This window comes from Betta splendens, chromosome 10 (assembly GCF_900634795.4).
Source record: "Betta splendens chromosome 10, fBetSpl5.4, whole genome shotgun sequence".
NCBI classification, from domain to species: Eukaryota; Metazoa; Chordata; class Actinopteri; order Anabantiformes; family Osphronemidae; genus Betta; species Betta splendens.
In genome coordinates this window covers 13,481,753-13,501,050 of record NC_040890.2, presented here as the reverse complement: position 1 = coordinate 13,501,050, position 19,298 = coordinate 13,481,753, and the positions used below count along the sequence as shown (strand labels likewise).

Here is a 19,298-nt window from a genome sequence, read left to right as displayed (position 1 = left end):
GACGAGCACGGCCAGAACCTCGCCTTATGTCTGGAATGGACACGTGGAGGTGCGTTTTTACACGCTACCTCAATTAAGCGTGATTTGACTAAGTGTTTGAATACCGGTTCAAAGTTGGATTTGTTGCGCCCAACACTATACAAACAATCGAAGAGAAGCGGCCATATGTGTATATAAACACATATTTAACACTTACAGCTGCCACAATTACAGTGCGTATTATAACCTCTTCATTATAACGCCAGGTGACACCTGTTCCACCTGAAACTAGCAGCTTCGTGTATTGCGTTTCCACCGTCACTCGCCGATGGGAGTCGCACACGTGGGGCTGTTTTATGCCCTTTATTTTGTTTCGCTCCTCGGGCGTGTTTCACTCGGGAGAACGCCCCGATCGGGATAGAAAGTCTGCTTCCTCTCCCGGTGACGTCACAGCGCCGAACTCCTTAAGAGGCCGCTGTCCTCGAACAACCCTCGGTGCCTGCGCGTTTGCCTCCTCTGCAATAAACACTGAGCTCGGTTGTGTTGTCGTTGTCATGTGCAACACACTCAGCAGTCATGGGCCATTTCATGCGCCTGCTGTTGTTGGGGTTTTTCGGATTGGCTTCTTAGGTTGACAAAGACAGATTTAACACAACAAATCTAAAGAAACGATTCATACTTGCCTACTTGTACTGCTATAACATGAGCAGCTGCTATATTTGCTTTTCGATTCAACCGTGTGTGATGCTGATGCTGCGTTGAGTGAAAAATAATCTCTCCGTTTCACAATAACCTCCAACACCTTGAGCAGTTGCTTGTTTATTAATATTTCTGCAACATTTAGGAGCAGCTGCCACAGATAATCCTTCTATTAAATCCTCGAAGAATCGGACTGAAAATGGCTCCAGTCCTGTCCAACCACGTTTATGCATAAGCCGTGATGTCAACTGTCACCTTAGCGTCTGCTTTCGGGCAGGTTTGCTTCATTCCAGTGGCTGCTACGCTCTCTGCTGGTGCTCCAGCAGCTTACAAGGGCAACACGAACGCTTTCAGTCTTTTTGTGCACACTGCTGTATGATAAGAACGTCAAAGTAGTCCAGTATATGTAAAATCATTTTTATATAAAACTGAGACTTGAGACACATTCAACAATTTTTTACAAGATTATCAGTTAATGCAACTCATTGAGGTATGTATTTGGATCAAACCCCCGTTTTTTTTTACTTAAAAGACACTTAAAACTGATACATTTTGTAATGTATGCATTACAGACAGGACAACAATTTGGCAAACATATAGATTGTTAATCACAAACAGTACCCTTTTGTGGAAACAAGTATTATACTGCTCAATTTAACAGAAAAAAATAAAACATCTGTTCATTTTAAGCTACATGGTGTTCAAAAGCCCAGAGAATAGACTAGAAGGCTTGTGTGAGCGTTGTAGTGTGTCAGCTAAACCAGGAAAACACGTACTGCAGCAGCTGCAGCAATAAATTTGCCTGGTGGTTTAAATTTTATGCTGAAGCATCAAGGGGGATTTAATGTATATAAGGAGCGTCTGTTCATTATTAAAGTCAGTTGTGACAAAGAAATACAATCAGCATCAATAAATAAGTGTCATTTCAAAGTGTTCATAAGAAAAGAAGATTTAGTGGAAGGAACACATTGAAAAGAACTTGGATTTGTTAACAAGAGAGAAGGCAGGACTTGGCACACTGTGTTAAGACATCTTTACCACTGCTCCACATTGTCTATGTAGTCCTCCATGGTGCTGTTTTCGTCCAGATCCCACCAGTCTGGGAGCAGCACATCTGTCTCTACGCTGTCTCCATCAGCCTTTTCTCTCGGTTGCTGCTCAGTTACTACAAACTGGCTTCCGGGCTGGTGCAGTGGTTCTGTGGGCTTCAGCTGCTTCGCTTGCTTTGTTGCGAGCCTTCCACGTAGTCGCCTCCTCTCCTGCTGCCGCCTCTCCCTGGCCTGCCTGCGCTCCTGCTGTCTTGCCACCTGGAAACGCTGCAGAAAAAGGTCACGGGCATATTCGTACAGCTCTACATCCCATCGGTTTAGCTGGCGGATTCTGTGTTGAGTCTCCGAAGGGACCTCAACACTGGAGGCTCGTGTGCCATTGAGCTGAGTGAAGGGTGCAATGAACTCCAAGTGGAAGGTTCGCTCAAATAGATACTGGGTCTTACGCTGGTACTCCGTCAGCCCAAAGAAAGCCATGCCCCTTAGGTTACGTTTAGCACTCTCAAGAAGTACTGCCCAGCGCTCATCCTCATTCATGGCAGACACGTTGTAGCAACCGACCAGGCTGAGGTCAGCCAGCATGCGGCTCTGCCGGTTGTTGGCCAGGTTGTAGGGGCAGTCCATGAACTCCCGCAGGGAGCAGCCTGACCAGTCGTCTCCAGAGTAGCAGCTTGGCAACTCAGACAGCGTTGGTGAACGTCCATCACATACGTGTAAGGAGGCTTTCCATGTGGCCCCACGCTGCACGTGACGCCATTCGCTCAGGTAGCGTGATACTGGGTCTCTTAAGATGGTTATATAATAATAATTCCTACTGGAGAGAAAGGGGTGCTATTAGATCTACAAAGAACAAGCTCCAGTTGCCACAAGACAGCACTGAAATTATATTATACTATTACTATTTAATTATATTTTTATTTGGTTAAAGTTAAATTCACTTTCATTTGCATTCAATGATTAGTCAGTGTTCCATAATAACTGTTATGAGGTATATCCCTTTATTGTATAGTATGTACCATCTTACTTACCTGGGCTGCCTCTGAGCCTCTCTTGAGTCCATGCGTGACGGGACGCAGCGGGTTAACTCAGTCCAGTCCGCATGAAGGCCACAGCTCCAACCGGTGGAAAACCGGGAGAACAGCCAGGTTTCCTTTTTACCTGGCCGATAACAGGTACACTTCTTTTGGCCTGCGTGACACTCGCAGGGCCTCTCCAGCTGAATATTCCGCACCAGGTGGCGACCAAACGTCGTGCCGCCCGTTTTTTGAATGTGCAAGAACACTATTACATCGTCTCCTTTGATGTTGAAGTCTACAACGCGATTCAAGTCGGCTTTCGTGAAGTTGAAGCGAGGAATAAATCGCACCAGGGCACCGTCTTCGGCGATGTAGGGGTCCTTCTGACCCTCCTGGATGTCATTTCCACTTCCCTGGGAACCAGTTGCGCTGCCGACTTTCAACCAGGATCCCATCTGGCGCAGCATATGGCACTCAGACCTGCTCGGGCATACGTACTGGATCATAATGACGCCAAAGAGCAGCACCATGAGCAGCAGTATTAGGAGCCGATGGTGGCTGCTGCTATTGCTGGATCTCTCATCCATCTTCCCGGGACGTACAAAAAAACATCCCTCTGGCAGTTCAGACCCCTGCCTTGGCCGGGGAAACTCGAGGCGCAGTGTTTATATAGCCGCCAAGTAGAGCGAAAACAATAACAATGCGGCTACTAGCCAGCTAACATTAGCTAGCCCGAGAGTTCATTGAACCGCGATAAAACGGAGAAGATCCTAATCTAACATTTACTATTTTATACATACCAATGCGTACATATATTTCTTGAAATAGCGGAATTTCCCCCGCATCATTAATTAGTTCTACACAGCAATACCCTTTGTTACAGCAGTAAATCAGCGTCTCCACCAGCCACCGATTCTTGACCTTTCTCTTCCCAGCAGCCTCTGCGCTGAATCGAATTACGTCACAGTGCGGAATGTCTGTCTTTCTGGGTACATGTTTGTCAACTAATAACGAGGGAATTACTGTTTATAATTTCCTGACCTATTACATACTAATAAATAAATACACACAATTAAATCACTTATGTCTGAATATATGTTTAAGTAGTCTAGATAGTGGCAATTAATCTCACCGCCGAAATAGCTCAGTTGGGAGAGCGTTAGACTGAAGATCTAAAGGTCCCTGGTTCGATCCCGGGTTTCGGCATTTTGTTAACTATAGATCTATTTGAGAACAATACAGCATGTGAACAAGCACAGCATGTAATCTGAAACAAAGAAGACTAGAATAAACGTGTGAGCTGTGTGTTAAATGTTTTAACATAAAAGCACTTAAAACCACTAATCATCACTTTAAGTCACAGTTTGAAGAACTCACTCAATCTAGACTGACTTTCTGTGTTCTAGCATCGTGTTCTGGGTCCAGAAGAGAAAGTTCATAATTGAATTTAGCTTCAGTTGATTAAGGCAATGATAACAATGCAATTTTATTAAACTACCACATGATGGAGTCAAAAGACTGAACAACAATTATAGCCTTTTATTCTAAAGCCACACTTTGGGTACAATAAACAGTTCATGGTGTCTTAATAGTCTTTTATTGTTTTGTATTGTAAAAAATACAAATGCTTAGGTAACATTTTTTTAAAATAGATCCATCCCGAAATAGTCTACTATTAAAAATATAACCTGCTTGATTGCAACAGTGCTATAAATTGCAAAAAATATGTAACATCATAACACATCATCATAACACTCCCTGTGTCTCTGGCAGGGCCACCAGGCTTGTCCAATCAGATTTAGGTGGTGGCCTGTGCCACTCTGTGGGAAATGTGAGCATTAGAGCAGAAAAAAGCATAGCCTTTATTTTCCAGCTCCAGCCTGTCACAGCAGTCACAGCGTTCCGACAACCACCACCACCGACCCCTACACCTTATAGGGTGAACAACACAGTATATGGATGGGATGGACAGTGGGATAACTGCAGGAGGACATACCGTCCAGTAAGTATACATTTTCCCATGATAAAGCATCAGACGTCAGGCTATAGACTCTCCTCTGTGTGGTTCCAGGACCCACGTATGGCTCAGTTCTGTGTGGGAGACAGTGGCACAACTCATGATTACAAGGCGACACTGATCATGTAGCGACAAAGCTAACAATTAATGTAAAAAAAGTAGTAGTGTGAGCATTTTGGTGACTCTCATTAGACAGCAGCTCTTTACCTGCAGCTGGATTGTGTGCAGTTTTATAATTTTGTACTACATGTATATATGTCTAATGAGGTCACATGAGTGACCGGCTAAATTAGGACGACTGTGCACAAAAGCAATACATATGTATATGTACAGTATTATAAAAGTGTTTGAGGAAATGGAAAACAGAAAATAAAAGACGTAACTTGTTACAAATTGGAGTCTTTCTCATTAAACACAATAAAAAAATGCAATGCTTATGGTTTTGCTCTTAATACACACATACTGTACAAACTTGAGGGAGTGAAGTGAGGCTCATTTCACAACAGCCTAAGAGACATTGAACTATGAGCAAATTAAAGTCACCAATTAACCCGACCTTCATGTCTTTGGACTGTGGGAGGAAGCCAGAGTCTCAATCTTTAAACAACAAGATGAAAAATGTTTGAAAAGCTCAAAATCCCTGTAGCCCCTGGTGTTTTTATCGTTGATGTCTGGGTGGGTCAGCATTGCTGCTGCTAAGATGGATTTGGTGAACCCTCTGAAGTAATAGCTGAACATGAGCATAATGTACTTTCTGCCACTGTTGAACATGTTGTCATTAAAGAGACTGGTCAAAAAGGTTTCAAACTTACTGGTGGGTTTTAAACTAGCTGCTTTATGAACAGTTAATACTAACCAGTGTCTTGTTCCAGGTATGTGTTAATCCTGTCACAGTGGCAGACCAACATAGATTTTTTTCATGCTGTGCTAATGGAGACATTCAGTAACAGTGCAGTTCTGCAGTATTTCCACTTTAATTATTTAATTATTAACCTATAACCACTTTGTCCATGAGTTGAGAACAAATAACACAACAGTTCAAGGCCTTAGATCACTAAAGATCACTATAGACAAAAACACTAAAGTAAACTGTAGTTAAACTGAGGATCTTGTCATGTGATGTCATGTGTTATCAGTCAGTTGTTGCATCATTTCATCTCCACCTTTCTCCTCCTCATTTTAGAAAGCAGAAGTATGAACTGCAGAGGAGAAACCGATCTCGTGTTTTGGCCTAATATTAGAAAAATGATGACATCTGTTCAAGTCAACTCGCTTCTCGCACGCTTGCAGAAGTGTGAATGACAGCTGGTTATGCAAACACACGTTCACATGCACATTTAAATAAGTGTTACCTTTTTTACACTTGGTAACATTAAAGGCTAAACAGTAGATACATTTACATTATTTTAATTAGTTCATAACCTATCAGTATAAAACCTCAAAGAATAAAATATTGTAATCATAAGCAGTGATAGGCTGCAGCATAATGGATACAGAACACCAGTACATGCAGGTGTAAGCAGCCAATCTACATACGCTGTATGACTGAACACTGCTGCCATTAAAAGTGCTTTCTAATTTGGGGCATGAATAGTATTTTAAAATCATGCAGCCTTATGATGTGAGCACAGCATCCAGCATTTGTTTTAATAGACGTTTCCTCCTGGTTTCCTCCTAATTCATTCATGGGTAATATAAAGGACCTGAGAAAGGAACAACTGCAGAGTTAAACAAGGATCAAGGAACAATCGTACAAGAAACCTGAGATGCAACTTAAGCTGTAACGCAAAGACACAAGTGGAGGAAACATCCAAACCTACCAGATACTTGAGATGCAGCCTGTTAGAGAACTGTGATGATGACCACAGCACACAGTCACAGCTACACACGTATGATTTAATAACAATGTTAGTGTTCTGGAGTGGATTAAATTAGACTGAAGCAGAGCCCAGACCTCTGACTGGATCCGCTTCTTTGTTTTGTTTTGTCGAGGCAGAAGATGTAGCAATGTAAGGAAGTATGTATCACAGAGTGTGTGTTTAAAGAGAAGTGTGTCTTGTGATGATGATGATAATGATTAATCAGCTATTCGGTGGCATCATGTGATGTGAGTAAAACTAAAGATGAAGATTGTGTCAAGGCTAGACCTGCCTTAGCAGCTTAATGGTACAGTAGCGGGCTGCGGCTCCAGGACATGGCTTCAGGCTGTGACCACTGCCAGATGGAAAGAGATTAGAAAAAGATTCATTTACATTCTGTGTGATCACTAAACTACTTATTGAGCATCTGCAGGAACTGATCAATGGCTGTGAGATAATCCACTTCAACATATAAAATATCAGCAAACCGCCCTGTAACTTCATTAGGTAAACATGCAACTGGTCACTTCAGTCTTTCCAGAGCTGTCAATGGTTTTACTGGTTTTATATGAGATGATATATCCATATCATAATTGACCAACTTGACCAGTTTTTCCTCTGTTGTAGCAACAGGGAAATGCATGTGGTCCTGCAGCATCCTTTCCTGAGACAAGTCAGGGAATAAGGCCAACAGAAGATGATTTGTTTCGTGGAGAGAGTTGTGCATGGTTCCACACGGCACCGGCTTGAACCTTTGACTTAACAAACATTCACATCTGGAGTATGTCAGTCCATAGTAGCGCTGCCAGGAATGCAGTGTTTATTCTCCACAGCCACTGGCACCAAAGAGCAACATTTTCTCTGCTGCATAGAAGAGAAGGGAGGGTTCGAGGCCAGAAGAGGAAGGAAGAGCTGGCCCATATAAACAGAGAGGGGCAAGAGCGGAGTCATGACTGAAGGCGATTGGGGAAACCCTCAGTGACTGAACGGTGAGTAGTAAACTGAAAATATGAGTCTTTTGCAGATTGTTCTTCTGATTGATTGAATCATTTATTTACAGAAAAAGAGAAAGCCTAATAATCTCATTAAGGCCAATTACTCCTTTTCTTGCACTTCCACAGATGCAGTGACGACGTGTCCCTGCTGGTAAATAACACACGTTTGCAAAGAGCCCGCTGGTGCCTGTGAGACCATGCTGTGCACCGGGACCGGTCCGGGCGCCCGGCGCTGGCTCACCTTCTTCACGGGTCTGCTGGAGTGTCTGTGTTTCGCCGGCGCTGTGTTCGGCTGGGCTTCGCTCGTTTTTGTGCTGAAGGCTGACGGCTACTTCAGCTCCCTGTGCGTCAACACCACGGAGGTCAATTCAACAGTCCCAGGTCAGTTTTATCCTCACCTGCTCCAGGAGCCTAGGTGTCTCTGCACAGGTTTAACACAGTTTACAGCTCAGCTGCCTTGACCGTGTATTCCATGTGCAGACTGCAGTGGACAAGATGAACAGTTCTCCCTGGTTTTCACCATCGCCTCCTTCATGAACAACTTCCTGACGTTGCCCAATGGATTCCTGTTTGACCGCTTTGGGACCGCAGTCGCTCGGGTCTTCGCGATGTGAGTCGTGCTCCTTATCTTCCATCACAGCTGACGTGTTTATGTGCAAGCGTTTCTGTAGTTACTAAGCCAGTCCAGCGGACAAACAATCGACCTCCGACATCAAAATAAGGTTGAAATAATGCCTCTTATTGTTGTGACGTTGATGCAACATTGAAACAATGTTTAATGCGAATAGTTGTAAAAAGGTTAACAAAATATTTATAAATTAGCGTTGAAATTTTTTATTTTTTATTTTAAATTGTTTTTGTGACATTGATGTAATATTGATGTAACATTTTTAATGATATAACGGTGATAGCAAGACACTGAAATACCGTTGCCCATCAACGTTCATTCATCTTCCAAAATCAACACATAATCCAGTCAAATTTAATTATGACATTGATCCACTATGATTCACCATTAAATTAAATTTTTTTAGTGAGAATAATATAATAACAATTTATTTTACAAAATTTCCTATTATTCTAATATTCTTGACAACATCAAAGCAAAAATAGAAGGAACAATAACAAGTTAGTCCCTCTGTTTGTTTAGCAGTTGTCTTCTCTCATGGGAGTCTTCACATGCGGTACAGTCCGAGTCAAGGACATTGTGTGTTTGTATTGCTGTTAAATGTTAACGCGTGTGCGTCCGTTGGTGAGAGGACAGCAGGAAGCACACAAACAAAGCACGTAAGAGATCAAAATAAAGAACAAGGACGTGATGCTTTAAGGCGCAGCCAACGAAGGAATTCGGAAGGAATCCCAACCTGTTGTGGAACAAAGTGGGCCAATTTACCACCACAGATACAGATTTGTGGTAAAAACAATCAGACCCAGATGTTTCCACTGAGACAGGGTGTGGAGAGAAAACAGAAAACGAGAGGAAATGAGGTTTAAGCTGAGCTTAAGACGAGCGAGGCGAAGGATATTGAAGTGGGTGAAAAGTCCTGAGAACTGCAGCAGGAGCCAGCGCCGTGAAGCTTTGTGTTTATTGTGGGAATTCCTTCTCCCCGCAGATTCCTTTACACCGTGGGCACCTTGATGGTGGCCTTCTCCTCTGCAGGTGAATCTCTCTGGTTCTGATTGGTCAGGTTTATAACGGGCCTGGTCTCATCCTGACCCTGTTTCTTCCCACCAGCTCTTTCCATCCTGCTCTTCCCGGCCCTCTCCCTCCTGGCGGTCGGCGGCATGTTGATTCTCATGACCAACATGCAGGTAGCGTGCGGCCCCTGACCGTCCCCCACTCCACCTGTGTTTGGTGTGTAACCAGTCCCGCCTTGCTCTCCTGCAGGTTGGGAACCTGTTTGGCTCTCGCCGCTCCACCGTCATCACTCTTTACAACGGGGCCTTCGACTCCTCCTCGGCGCTCTTCCTCGTGGTGAAGGTGAGAGCTCGTGAATCAAACTGTGAGCGGTCCCAGCTCAGCAGTGACCATGTCCTGCTCTCCTGCAGTTTCTGCACGAGGCGGGCGTTTCGCTCCACGCCTCCTTCCTCTTTCTCTCCGGCTGCAGCCTCATTCATCTGTGCAGGACCTTCTTACTGCTGCCCAGGAAACTGATCCCCTACCCGCTGCCCGACAACTACACATACGGGTACGAAGGATGACCTGATTCATTTAGAGGCGAGAAATCAGTTTATTCTAACATCTTTATTGTCTCTGATCCTTTGTCAGGGTCACATGTGGCAAATCAAAGCGTTTAGAGGTGGCAGCCATCACTAATGCACAGAGGGCAAACGAGGAAAAGCCACTGAACAAAGACGAGCCCGTCGCACCTGGTTTGTGTGTTAAACTGAACGTTTGTGCGCAGAACGCGACAGATTAAAGTGCGCGTAACGGCCCTTTTCCTGCTCTCAACCCCGTCAGCGAGGAGCTTCCGGGAGTGCTTGCTGTCCAGGTTCTTCATGCTGCACCTGATGTGGCTGTCCCTGATGCAGCTGCGGCACTACCTGTTCATCGGCACGCTCTACACCATGCTGCACCGGCTGACGGGAGGCGAGCCCGCTCTAGGTGAACGGGGACGCGGCGTTTAAATGCGGCCTTTCTGCAGCATGCCGCTTGTGACCCCTTCAGCTCGCCATATCTGACCACGTGCCCCTCGTTCGCAGTGAGCCGGTACATCAACGCCTTCGCCGTGACGCAGCTGTGCGGCGTGCTGTGCGCCCCCTGGAACGGGCTCATCATGGACAGACACAAGGGCAAGCGGCGCCTCCCAGGTAATTCATTAAACAAAAGCCGTCAATCTGCACCATGAGAGGAGATGTCACGCTCTCCGTCCGCCCCCCAGGGGAGAGCGAGCAGGAGGCCGACCTGCGGGCGTCGGTGCTGTCGCTGTCCGCCACGGCGCTGCAGTGCGTGCTGTTCTCGCTGTGCGCCTCCAGCCCCTCCCTGCCGCTGCAGTACGCCACCTTCGCCCTGCAGGTGCTCAACCGCTCCTTCCTCTACGGCGGCAACGCGGCCTTCATCAGCGTGGCGTGAGTGCAGCCGTCGCCGTTGCGTCGCCGGGACGTGCTGGCGCTCATGGCTCTGGTCTTTTCCCACGCGCAGTTTCCCACCGCGCCACTTTGGGAAGCTGTACGGCCTGGTCATGGCTCTGTCGGCGGTGTTCTCTCTGCTGCAGTATCCCTTATTCACGCTGGTGAACGAGGGTCTGGGCGGAGACCCCTTCTACGTGAGTGCAGGACACGTCCTGGCTGCTCTTTAACCTCCTTCACCCCCTCTGACCCACCTCTCTCTCTCTCTCTCGCTCGCTCGCTCGTCTGCAGGTGAACATCGGGTTGACTGTCCTCAGCCTGCTCGCCTTCGTCCATCCTCTCTCTGTGCACCTGCACTGCCGACGCCTCGCCTCCCAGCGAGCCGAGCGCCAGGAGGTCGACGCCTCGTCTTAAATCGATGAAACCTCTCTGTTTGCACACTCGGTGAGTGGCTCACAGTGGAGGAGGAAACCAGTCTGCCACCAGCCGACCGCACGGCTCCACTGCCAGTGCCAGCATCCATCTGACTTGAGTTTGGTCTCATGAGATCAACCAGCACCAGTGAAGTCAAATAATGGAGGCGAGGTCCAAATGTATTGTACCTATTAATATGAAATCTTTGTATACTTTTCAATAGATGAAATAAAGGAATAAACATTATTATACTGTATTTTGTATCAATAAAAAAATATTAAAAGCATTTTTTGTTTTTAAAAACAGAACAATCAGGTGTGAGTGTAGAAATGTTGTAATGTTTTGAGCTGATTGGAACAAACACGTCAATAGGAAAAAATAAAGGTGTAAAAACTGAATGGACATCAATGCTCCTGTCACAAGCTTTCCAACTTCGTGGATGTGCTCTGTGGTGCACCCTGCTGTGCTGCTGGGACTGTGGCGCTGTCGTCCAGAGGGCGGACAAAGAACGGGACAACAGGCTTCAAGGATTCGAGCTGAACAGAGGGTTGAGGGAGCGAGGCCCAGACCTCCTGGATGCACAGTGGGCCCAGGATGCGTCCAGGACGCTCCACTACAGCCTCCCTGGAGTTGTCTGTGAACCTGAAACTTGCTGCATCTCACCACGAAGCCTTGGAAACGGAAGGCGCCCGGCGACGGGTCACTTCTGCACCCGCGTCATCCGTGAGCCCAACCTCAGCACGGGGGGATTCAAAAATACCCACTTGCATAAACAATTACAGGACAGGAATAGGAGCAAAAGCAGCAGCGGCGGCAGCGTGGGCTAAAAATAAGGCGCTAATGAGGTGATCTGTGATGCGCGAGCTCTTTGGTGGAGCCACTGTGGGACCGGGGATGTCTGTGTGACACACGCGTGTGACGGGCTGAGTCACCGCCAACCAACTCGCGTCTGTTCCCTTTGATCCGGGAAGAAAAAGGAGAGAAAATGTGACGGCCGCACATTTGTCAGCGCTAATGTGCTGCTTCCATCTGCTGGGAAAGCAAACGGCCTCGGAACCCGACGGGCCTCAACGCACAAGCTGCACACGGTCGACAAACAAGCCACTGAGCGCATATGTTTATGTAAGGAAAAAAGCCTAATAAAACATAGGTAAATAGGTCATGTTTGGATTTATTAGATGCAATATATTAAAATATGAATTCTTTTACTTATTTTAAATGGTTACTGAATCTGGGTTTCAGATGTGTTTTAACTTCTGTTTTGCCCACAACGACCCACATCACAAGCAACAAATGACTGTTAAGACCAAAACTGATGTTTTTTAAGTTCATAGACTTGAACGTAAAACACTGAACCTTCCCCTGCGCACAGTGGTACCAAATATCAAATGATTCAGCATCTCATTAGTCAAGTCTTGTCAGACCTCTCCCACATCACGTATGACTCACACTCCTGCACACACTGTACGACCCTCACACTCAGATCAATACCTTGGATTTGCACAATTATGAGTTTGTGCCAAAATCCTGTCATGTGAGTTTTGACATTTATTTGGACAGATCTGGATCCATGGGCGATTCCTGCAAATGTCAAGGCTAATTAGACCAAACAAATCAATTAACACCGCGTTTTGAGTGTTTTCAGTGTCAGAGTTCTCTCGCCTCTGAGCTGTAATCGGGGGATCACACTCTCTCCACACATACGCTTCTCAGCGCTGTGAGTGCTTCTCGTGTGTACTGTATGTGGAGGGTTCAGACAGAGTCAGCAACACCTTTATTTTGGACCAGAACAGATCCTGGGAACATTCTGTGTTTACACCAGTTCAAATGCCAGTGCGCTGTGATTCACTGCGACACAGTGGGATAGTGAGAGGTTGACGTGTATGTTGTTGCATACATTCATGTGATGTTAGTGCTCAGGCCTTTGGGATCGGTCATTACATCACAAATAAGAAGGGCGTGCACGCATCAAACTGCAAAACCACAAACTCTTATTTCATCAAGTGTCATTTGAGATATATAGATATTGATGGTTCTGCTCCACTGGTTTACAGTATTGATCTTCTCACACACAAGCTCCTTGGTTGGTGAGTGTGTTGCCTCCCCCATGAGCCATGAACAGCCTCAGTTCAAACACACACACGCACACACACACGCACGCGCGCGCACACACACAACACACACACAGACACACGCACGCACGCACGCACGCACACACACACACGCACACACGCACACACGCACACACACGCACACACACACACACACACACACACACTGTCTGCCTCCTTGCTGCTCGCGCGGCGCGCGCCCGCTCCGCGCTCACAGCTTGGAGCTGCAGATGACCTTCCACGGAGCACGTTCGGGTGAGAACAGATGATGTGCATCACGGCCGACCTGGTTGTGGCCTTCTCTTTGGCCGCGAAGGGAGGACAAGTGAGTAACGCTGGCCCACCCCGTGGCCTGACAATGATGGTACCCCGCGTCCCGGCCCGTCCCACCTCCCACCCGCGCACCGCACCAGCTGCTCTGCAGGTCCATCCAGGGCAGCTCCAGTCAGTGCCAGTGCATCATCAGGACCCCAGTTCACAGACCCTCACCGCTGAAATAAATATGACAGCGACTGTTTAGAGAAGAAGTGTCACTGGATGTGCTGCACAATATGTGGTCTGAGTCGGGTCACCTCGCTCCATCGTTGTGTTTCCCTTTCATTTTACATTTTCATCTGGTGTTCTGATCCGTAGGCGGCCCTTGGCTTGGTTTCAAGCGGGCCCACACAATGAGACAGTTCATTTGTTGGCTCCAAGTGAGTTTTCCCACGTCTTGGCCTCCTCCAAGCAGTGAGTGCATGTGCCTCTGTGGAACCACACAAACACAGAAGAAGCGGTGGCTGTGCACTAATTGCTTCTTACTCGCCCCAGAAACGGTGGATGTGTTCAGCCCACCTCTACGGTTCATTAGCAGCTGACCCCCTACTCGGTTTGAAATAATGGATAAAATCATTATACTCTCACTAAATTCACACAATTGATCTTTAACAGTGGCAGGATTTAGTTACAATCAAATTTAAACATGCTCTCAATAACGTCACCATTTTAAGCAGCCTATTCTCTAATATGTATACATATATATTTGTGTCGGAGAGTGGTGCGCTGCCTTTTAGGTAGTTCCACTGTAAAAACCCACTCTGCTGCTGCCTTTCTTGTCGCTTCCTCCGGTGACTCTCATCCCTCCTCCCGAGCTGACGTAGAGAGGATGCTCCGCAGCCCACGCCCGTGGGCGCGCGCCGGCCGCGACTATAAACGGGTCCCCGGGACTCCTGGACGTCACTGCCTGAAGCAGCAGCACCTCGGTCACCAGAGCGGAGCCTCAGCAGAGATAGCAGCAGCAGGCAGGCTAACTCGCTTTCGGCTTTGATTCGAGATGGAGACTCGTAGGACCGTGACAGGTTCCCGCAACTTCAAGGGTGAGTTGGAGCTCAGTGCATTTCTGTGATGTGATTTACGTCGTTGCACAGTAGACGCTTATGTGCACTTGTTGAGGACGATAAACGTTTCCTTTGCGGGACAAACGTTTTCATTTTAAAACTGCTGTAATTTCCGTGTTACTGCGCAAATCGTTTCATGCGTCTTGGCTCTTTTACGCACGGGCATTTTGCGTGTTATGTGTCGTGTAGCGAAACACTGGAAAGTACTCTACATCAGGTTGAGGCTACTTAAGCTTTTCAAGCTAAAAATTTCAGAAATATAGAGCCTCGTCTACTTTACAGAGAGTCAAACGTGCGCAAAAACTCCCCGTGTCTGCGTATTCTTCCAGCACGCAGAGATCGGGCGCTGGATCTATGATTTTGTTCATTTTTTCCAGAATTCGTTTAGATTTTTTACGTTAACAAGTATCTAACAGCAATTTGAGGTCAATAAATGGCATCATCTACATGACAGCCTCAGTTCCCTCAGCGTCCGGCTCAACTAACGGGCCTGCGGGTTCATCACATGTAAGGTCAGGAGGTGAGCCACTGGAAAATCTCGCGCACAGCCCATGAATAGGAACTTCATTATCATTTCATGCATGCACTTTTCCTGCTGTGCATGGCCACGTTTGCGCGCCGGCATCAGAGCTGTGCCAAGAAGCTGCAGAATTATTGATAAGAACAGAAACGGATCCGGGTCTCCTTACCGGTTTTACGCGCACCGTCTCCTTCACAAAGTCTTGAGCTGAAACATCCTGTGGTGCAGAGAGGTCGAAATAAGGCAACGAGGATTATTTCAAGTATTCGGGCTGCTGTGATCTACGTTTTCTGTCTGTTAAAGAGCTTTTTCAGTCTTTAGTGTTCAGTGTTTTTTCTATCATAAACAGTGCAAATCTACAGTTATGTAACCGTGACACACCAGTCATTGACCTCTGTAAAGGGATCAGGCGGACATGAATGGGTGAATGATTTCTGTAATGTAATCTGGTTAATTATATATAAACCCTGAGGTTCTGGGTACGATCAACATGCCATGGGTGAGAGCACAGCGGCGCTGAAGACAACGACTGACAGCAGGTCAGACGGACAGCTAGCTGGAATCCTCCTCCCTCCGTCCGTCTGTCACATCTGACTGTAAACTGTGGGCTTTCGCTCCCGTGTGAATTGAGCTCCCGCGTCTCTCCTCAGGTGGACTGACCCTGTGGTTGATTCTGTGGCTGCTGGTGATGAAGCCGGGCCGGGTGGCTCCATGCCCCAAGCTGTGCGTGTGCTACCCTACGCCCATGACGGTCAGCTGCCAGTCCCAGAATCTCACCATAGTGCCGGCCGGCGTGCCCTATGACTCGCAGCGCGTTTTCCTGCAGAACAACCGCATCACAGAGCTTCGCGCAGACTCGTTCGGGTTTGAGACGCAGGTAAAAATGACACCTCTGCTGAGATCCCAACCATCAATCTGAAATAATTACTGTTATTAATTTCACTAATCATTATCCTCTTTTCTTTCTGTGCAGGTACTTTGGTTGTACGGCAACAACATCACCTGGATCGAGGCCGGGGCCTTTAGCAACCTGAGGGTTCTGGAAGAACTGGATCTGGGCGATAACCCCTCGCTGCGACACCTGGAAGGTGGAGCCTTCAGGGGTTTGGAGAAGCTGCAGAGCCTGCACATGCATCGCTGCAAGCTGGCCACTCTCCCCCATGATCTCTTCCACAAACTCTACAGTCTGCAGTTCCTCTACCTGCAGGTACGTCGCTGACGCCGAAACACGAATCCCGGCGGGTGCGGAAGCGAAGCAACGTACGGGCCTGACAGGCAGTTGTTCATTTGAATGTGCTGCCGCTTGCAGAGATCCTTTTGTTTTGTTTTTCTTTTTCTGCCCAAACTGTTCCCGTCACTTTGGCAGCTGACAGTGAGGTCTCAGCTGCTGGAGTGTGATTGAATCTGAGCAGACAATAAATTTCTGCCAAGATGAACTGAAAAATTCCCCTCCCACATTCGCTGAGGCTCCAGTTGAGGTCGCTTCTTTCGCAGTTACTTTCTAATAACGTCAGATGAAGCCACTGAGAGCAATCACTGACTCAATCCAAAGTGTGTGTTTTGCATCAGAACTGAGACCTGAACAATAATTAATTGACCTGGTTTTCTACTAAATCTTCTTATATTCTGCCTTTACTCCAGGAGAATCAGCTCCACTTTCTGCAGGACGACCTGTTCTCCGATTTGGTCAACCTCAACCACCTCTTCCTGCATGGAAACCGCATCCGTGCCCTTTCTGAGAACGTGTTCCGAGGCCTGGTCAACCTGGACCGCCTCCTTCTCCACGACAACCGCATCAGGCAGGTTAACCGCCGGGCCTTCCGCGATCTGGGCCGCCTGACCATACTTTACCTCTTCAACAACTCGCTGGCCGAGCTGCCGGGCCAGGCCATGAAAGACGCCCAGGGCATCCAGTTCCTCCGCCTCAACGGCAACCCCTGGTCCTGCGGCTGCGAGGCCCTTCCCCTGTGGGAGTGGTTCCGTGACGCCCGCATCTCCTCCTCTGAGCTCCTCTGCACCTCCCCGTCCCAGCGGCGTGGCCAGGACCTCAGGTTCCTCCGGGAGCTGGACTTTGCCCTCTGCCCTCTGCCTGACCCCGGCTCCATGGCCGGAACCACCACCACCACCTTCAGCACCAAGACCCGCTGGTGGTTCTCCAAGCACAAGCCCGCGTCGTCATCCAAGGCCTCCTTCCAGAAGAGCTCAGAGTCGGTGAAGTCCTTCCCTTTTGCCGCTGTCAAGCCTCAGTATCTTCCCAAAACCCCCACTGAAGCCCTCTCTTCCAAGTACGAACTCTCCGAGCACGAGGCCGCGCTCCCCAAGGTGGACCAGGAGGAGTACTGGAGCAACTATGGCAACGAAGACTCCTCCATCCGCTGCTACGAGCTGGAGTGTCCTCCGAACTACGACAACCCGTCCTTCTCCTCCTCCTCCTCCTCACCCTTCACTCCATCCCTGCTCTCCCTCCTCTCCCTCTCCATAGTCACTCTCTCCTTACATTTCCTGTTTGGCTGAACCCTTCTCACCTCCAGCCTTTTTCCTTCTCTCATTTATTCCCCTGCTCTTTCCATCTTTAACAAAAACCTGGTTCTTGATTCCTTTAAGTTACCTCCTCCAAGTGAGGAGGATGCTACACTGACGCAGGAAGCAGGTGGGGCAGCAGGGAGAAGCTTTAAAAGAGCAAAGATCAGTCGAGCTGATTTAGAGCAGGACAGGATTTCAGGGTCGAAATAGCTGCTGCTTTAAAAAAAACCCACAGGGGTGACCTCGACAAACTCTGACAGCGACAGCACAAAGGCTGAGAGAAGAGGAGGAGTCAAGAGAGAAAGATGCGAATTCACACAGGTAATGAGACGAGAGGAAAGTGGGAACGAGGGACGCGATCGCATGGAGCCAGCGCAGCAGGAGCTGAGCGAGGGTCCGGCGTTCGTCTAAGGGCAGAAAAGGGTGAGAGCCTCGGTAGATGTTCAGTCGAGCACAAATCTCTCTCCTTCAGATTCCAAGTCTTGTGTGATCCCAGAGAAGCCAACCGCCTACACTTGTACATACCACACATCACACAGTGCTCTGTATTGTAGACTAGCTGGATTTGTACTTTCCTTTTTGTACCATTTAGTAAATGATAACACACACTTAGATAATAACTAAGAGACAAATGATTCAAATGTGGAAAAGTCTTCGTCCCACGTGTTTTTCCGGCTTTTCCTTTTTCTGACGGGGCTAAAATCTGATTTCCAGGACTGAAGCTACTCAGTGAGAATAAACTAAATGAAAGCAGAGAAATCGAAGCTCGCTACCAAAAAGGGAGGAAGCCTTGTTCTCCAGACTCAGTTCGTTTTGTGGTTTTTATGTGTTTTCTTGTGCTTGTGTGAGTGAACTGAGACAGACAGACAAGGAGTCTGAGGAGTCTGTCCACACGCCTCCTTCCTCCTCCCGTCCATCTCTCTCTGCATCACTGTGTATATTTGTGTGTCCTTGTTTACTTCATGTCCTTTATGCACTAATTATTTAAGATGACCAGGACCCAAAACTGTTTACCAACCAACTGTACATTTACAAAATGCACAGGAACGTGAATGGGTTTCACTATTTTCTTAATATTTTTTGAAGCTGTTTGGTAAATGAAGGGTTTTTATTCTGATCTCAGTGATATGTCTGTTTTTTATGGTTTCACAGACTGTAATCACATTGTTTACTAACTCTCCTGTATTAAAGCTTTACTTTAGGCCACATGCACCTTGTCAGTCTGAATCATAACTGTGAGTTTCTACACACAACCTGAAAGATACTGTGATGCTGTCATAGTCTGTGTTTTCCAATGATGACGTGTGAAAAGCGTTTTGCTTTAATAAAACATAAAGAAACAATCAAGCAGAAGTGAGTGGGAGTGTCCTTTATGTGTTACTGGAGCCTGTGTTCACAAAGGATGATGCACAGAAAATGTGCAAGAGCTGGTGGAGACACAATCACAAACACAATCAACACTGATTAGACAATTTGGTTTGAGCCTTCAGACCGAAAACTCATACACTGTATTCATTCATGAACTAAGTCACAATAACTACATTATTATTTTTTCACACTGAAAGTATGATAAAAAAAAAATAAAGGCGCCATATGGATAAACACGATATATGTGAAAGTGTGACAATGTTTATTTTGACATCTGCTCACTTTGGCGTCTTTTAGCTGCTA

General features: G+C 47.1%; 3 protein-coding genes and 1 non-coding gene across 6 annotated transcripts; 3 read left to right on the top strand and 1 right to left on the bottom strand.

Moving 5' to 3' along the window:
* Positions 1-1,079: 1,079 nt before the first annotated feature.
* hs6st2 (heparan sulfate 6-O-sulfotransferase 2) lies at positions 1,080-3,695 on the bottom strand. Of its 3 annotated transcripts, XM_029165810.3 has the most exons (3): positions 3,544-3,695; positions 2,756-3,223; positions 1,080-2,541 (listed from the first exon to the last, which is right to left on the bottom strand). In XM_029165810.3, exons 2-3 carry the CDS (start codon positions 3,208-3,210, stop codon positions 1,713-1,715), a joined length of 1,284 nt encoding a protein of 427 aa, XP_029021643.1. In that variant the 5' UTR covers positions 3,211-3,223; positions 3,544-3,695; the 3' UTR covers positions 1,080-1,712. The 3 variants fall into 3 exon arrangements, with proteins under 3 accessions (XP_029021643.1, XP_029021641.1, XP_029021642.1); XM_029165808.3 differs by having other exon boundaries at positions 2,756-3,694; XM_029165809.3 differs by having other exon boundaries at positions 1,080-2,538; positions 2,756-3,694.
* Positions 3,696-3,876: 181 nt separating this feature from the next.
* Positions 3,877-3,949, top strand: trnaf-gaa (transfer RNA phenylalanine (anticodon GAA)). Its single transcript has one exon. It is a non-coding gene; the product is annotated as a tRNA-Phe (tRNA).
* A 3,862-nt stretch (positions 3,950-7,811) lies between these two features.
* slc43a3b (solute carrier family 43 member 3b) lies at positions 7,812-11,343 on the top strand. Its single transcript, XM_029165899.3, has 12 exons — positions 7,812-7,995; positions 8,095-8,224; positions 9,228-9,274; positions 9,350-9,426; positions 9,503-9,595; positions 9,664-9,803; positions 9,884-9,987; positions 10,076-10,219; positions 10,318-10,425; positions 10,497-10,683; positions 10,757-10,880; positions 10,975-11,343. Exons 1-12 carry the CDS (start codon positions 7,812-7,814, stop codon positions 11,095-11,097), a joined length of 1,461 nt encoding a protein of 486 aa, XP_029021732.1. The 3' UTR covers positions 11,098-11,343.
* A 3,068-nt stretch (positions 11,344-14,411) lies between these two features.
* On the top strand, positions 14,412-18,974 carry LOC114864810 (reticulon-4 receptor-like 2). The gene is made up of 4 exons (XM_029165771.3): positions 14,412-14,563; positions 15,755-15,981; positions 16,078-16,311; positions 16,746-18,974. The coding sequence occupies exons 1-4, from the start codon at positions 14,521-14,523 to the stop codon at positions 17,616-17,618; spliced, it is 1,377 nt and encodes a 458-aa protein (XP_029021604.1). The 5' UTR covers positions 14,412-14,520; the 3' UTR covers positions 17,619-18,974.
* The last annotated feature ends 324 nt before the right edge of the window (positions 18,975-19,298 follow it).

Bases quoted from the DNA above. Each gene is read 5' to 3' on its own strand.
- hs6st2 (XM_029165808.3), bottom strand. From the start codon at position 3,330: ATGGATGAGAGATCCAGCAATAGCAGCAGCCACCATCGGCTCCTAATA. The intron at 2,542-2,755 runs GTAAGTAAGATG...CTTTCTCTCCAG, and splicing joins GAGGCTCAGAGGCAGCCCAG to TAGGAATTATTATTATATAA.
- slc43a3b (XM_029165899.3), top strand. From the start codon at position 7,812: ATGCTGTGCACCGGGACCGGTCCGGGCGCCCGGCGCTGGCTCACCTTC. The intron at 9,804-9,883 runs GTACGAAGGATG...ATCCTTTGTCAG, and splicing joins CCCGACAACTACACATACGG to GGTCACATGTGGCAAATCAA. The intron at 10,220-10,317 runs GTGAACGGGGAC...CCTCGTTCGCAG, and splicing joins GGGAGGCGAGCCCGCTCTAG to TGAGCCGGTACATCAACGCC.
- LOC114864810 (XM_029165771.3), top strand. From the start codon at position 14,521: ATGGAGACTCGTAGGACCGTGACAGGTTCCCGCAACTTCAAGG. The intron at 15,982-16,077 runs GTAAAAATGACA...CTTTCTGTGCAG, and splicing joins CGTTCGGGTTTGAGACGCAG to GTACTTTGGTTGTACGGCAA. The intron at 16,312-16,745 runs GTACGTCGCTGA...CCTTTACTCCAG, and splicing joins TGCAGTTCCTCTACCTGCAG to GAGAATCAGCTCCACTTTCT.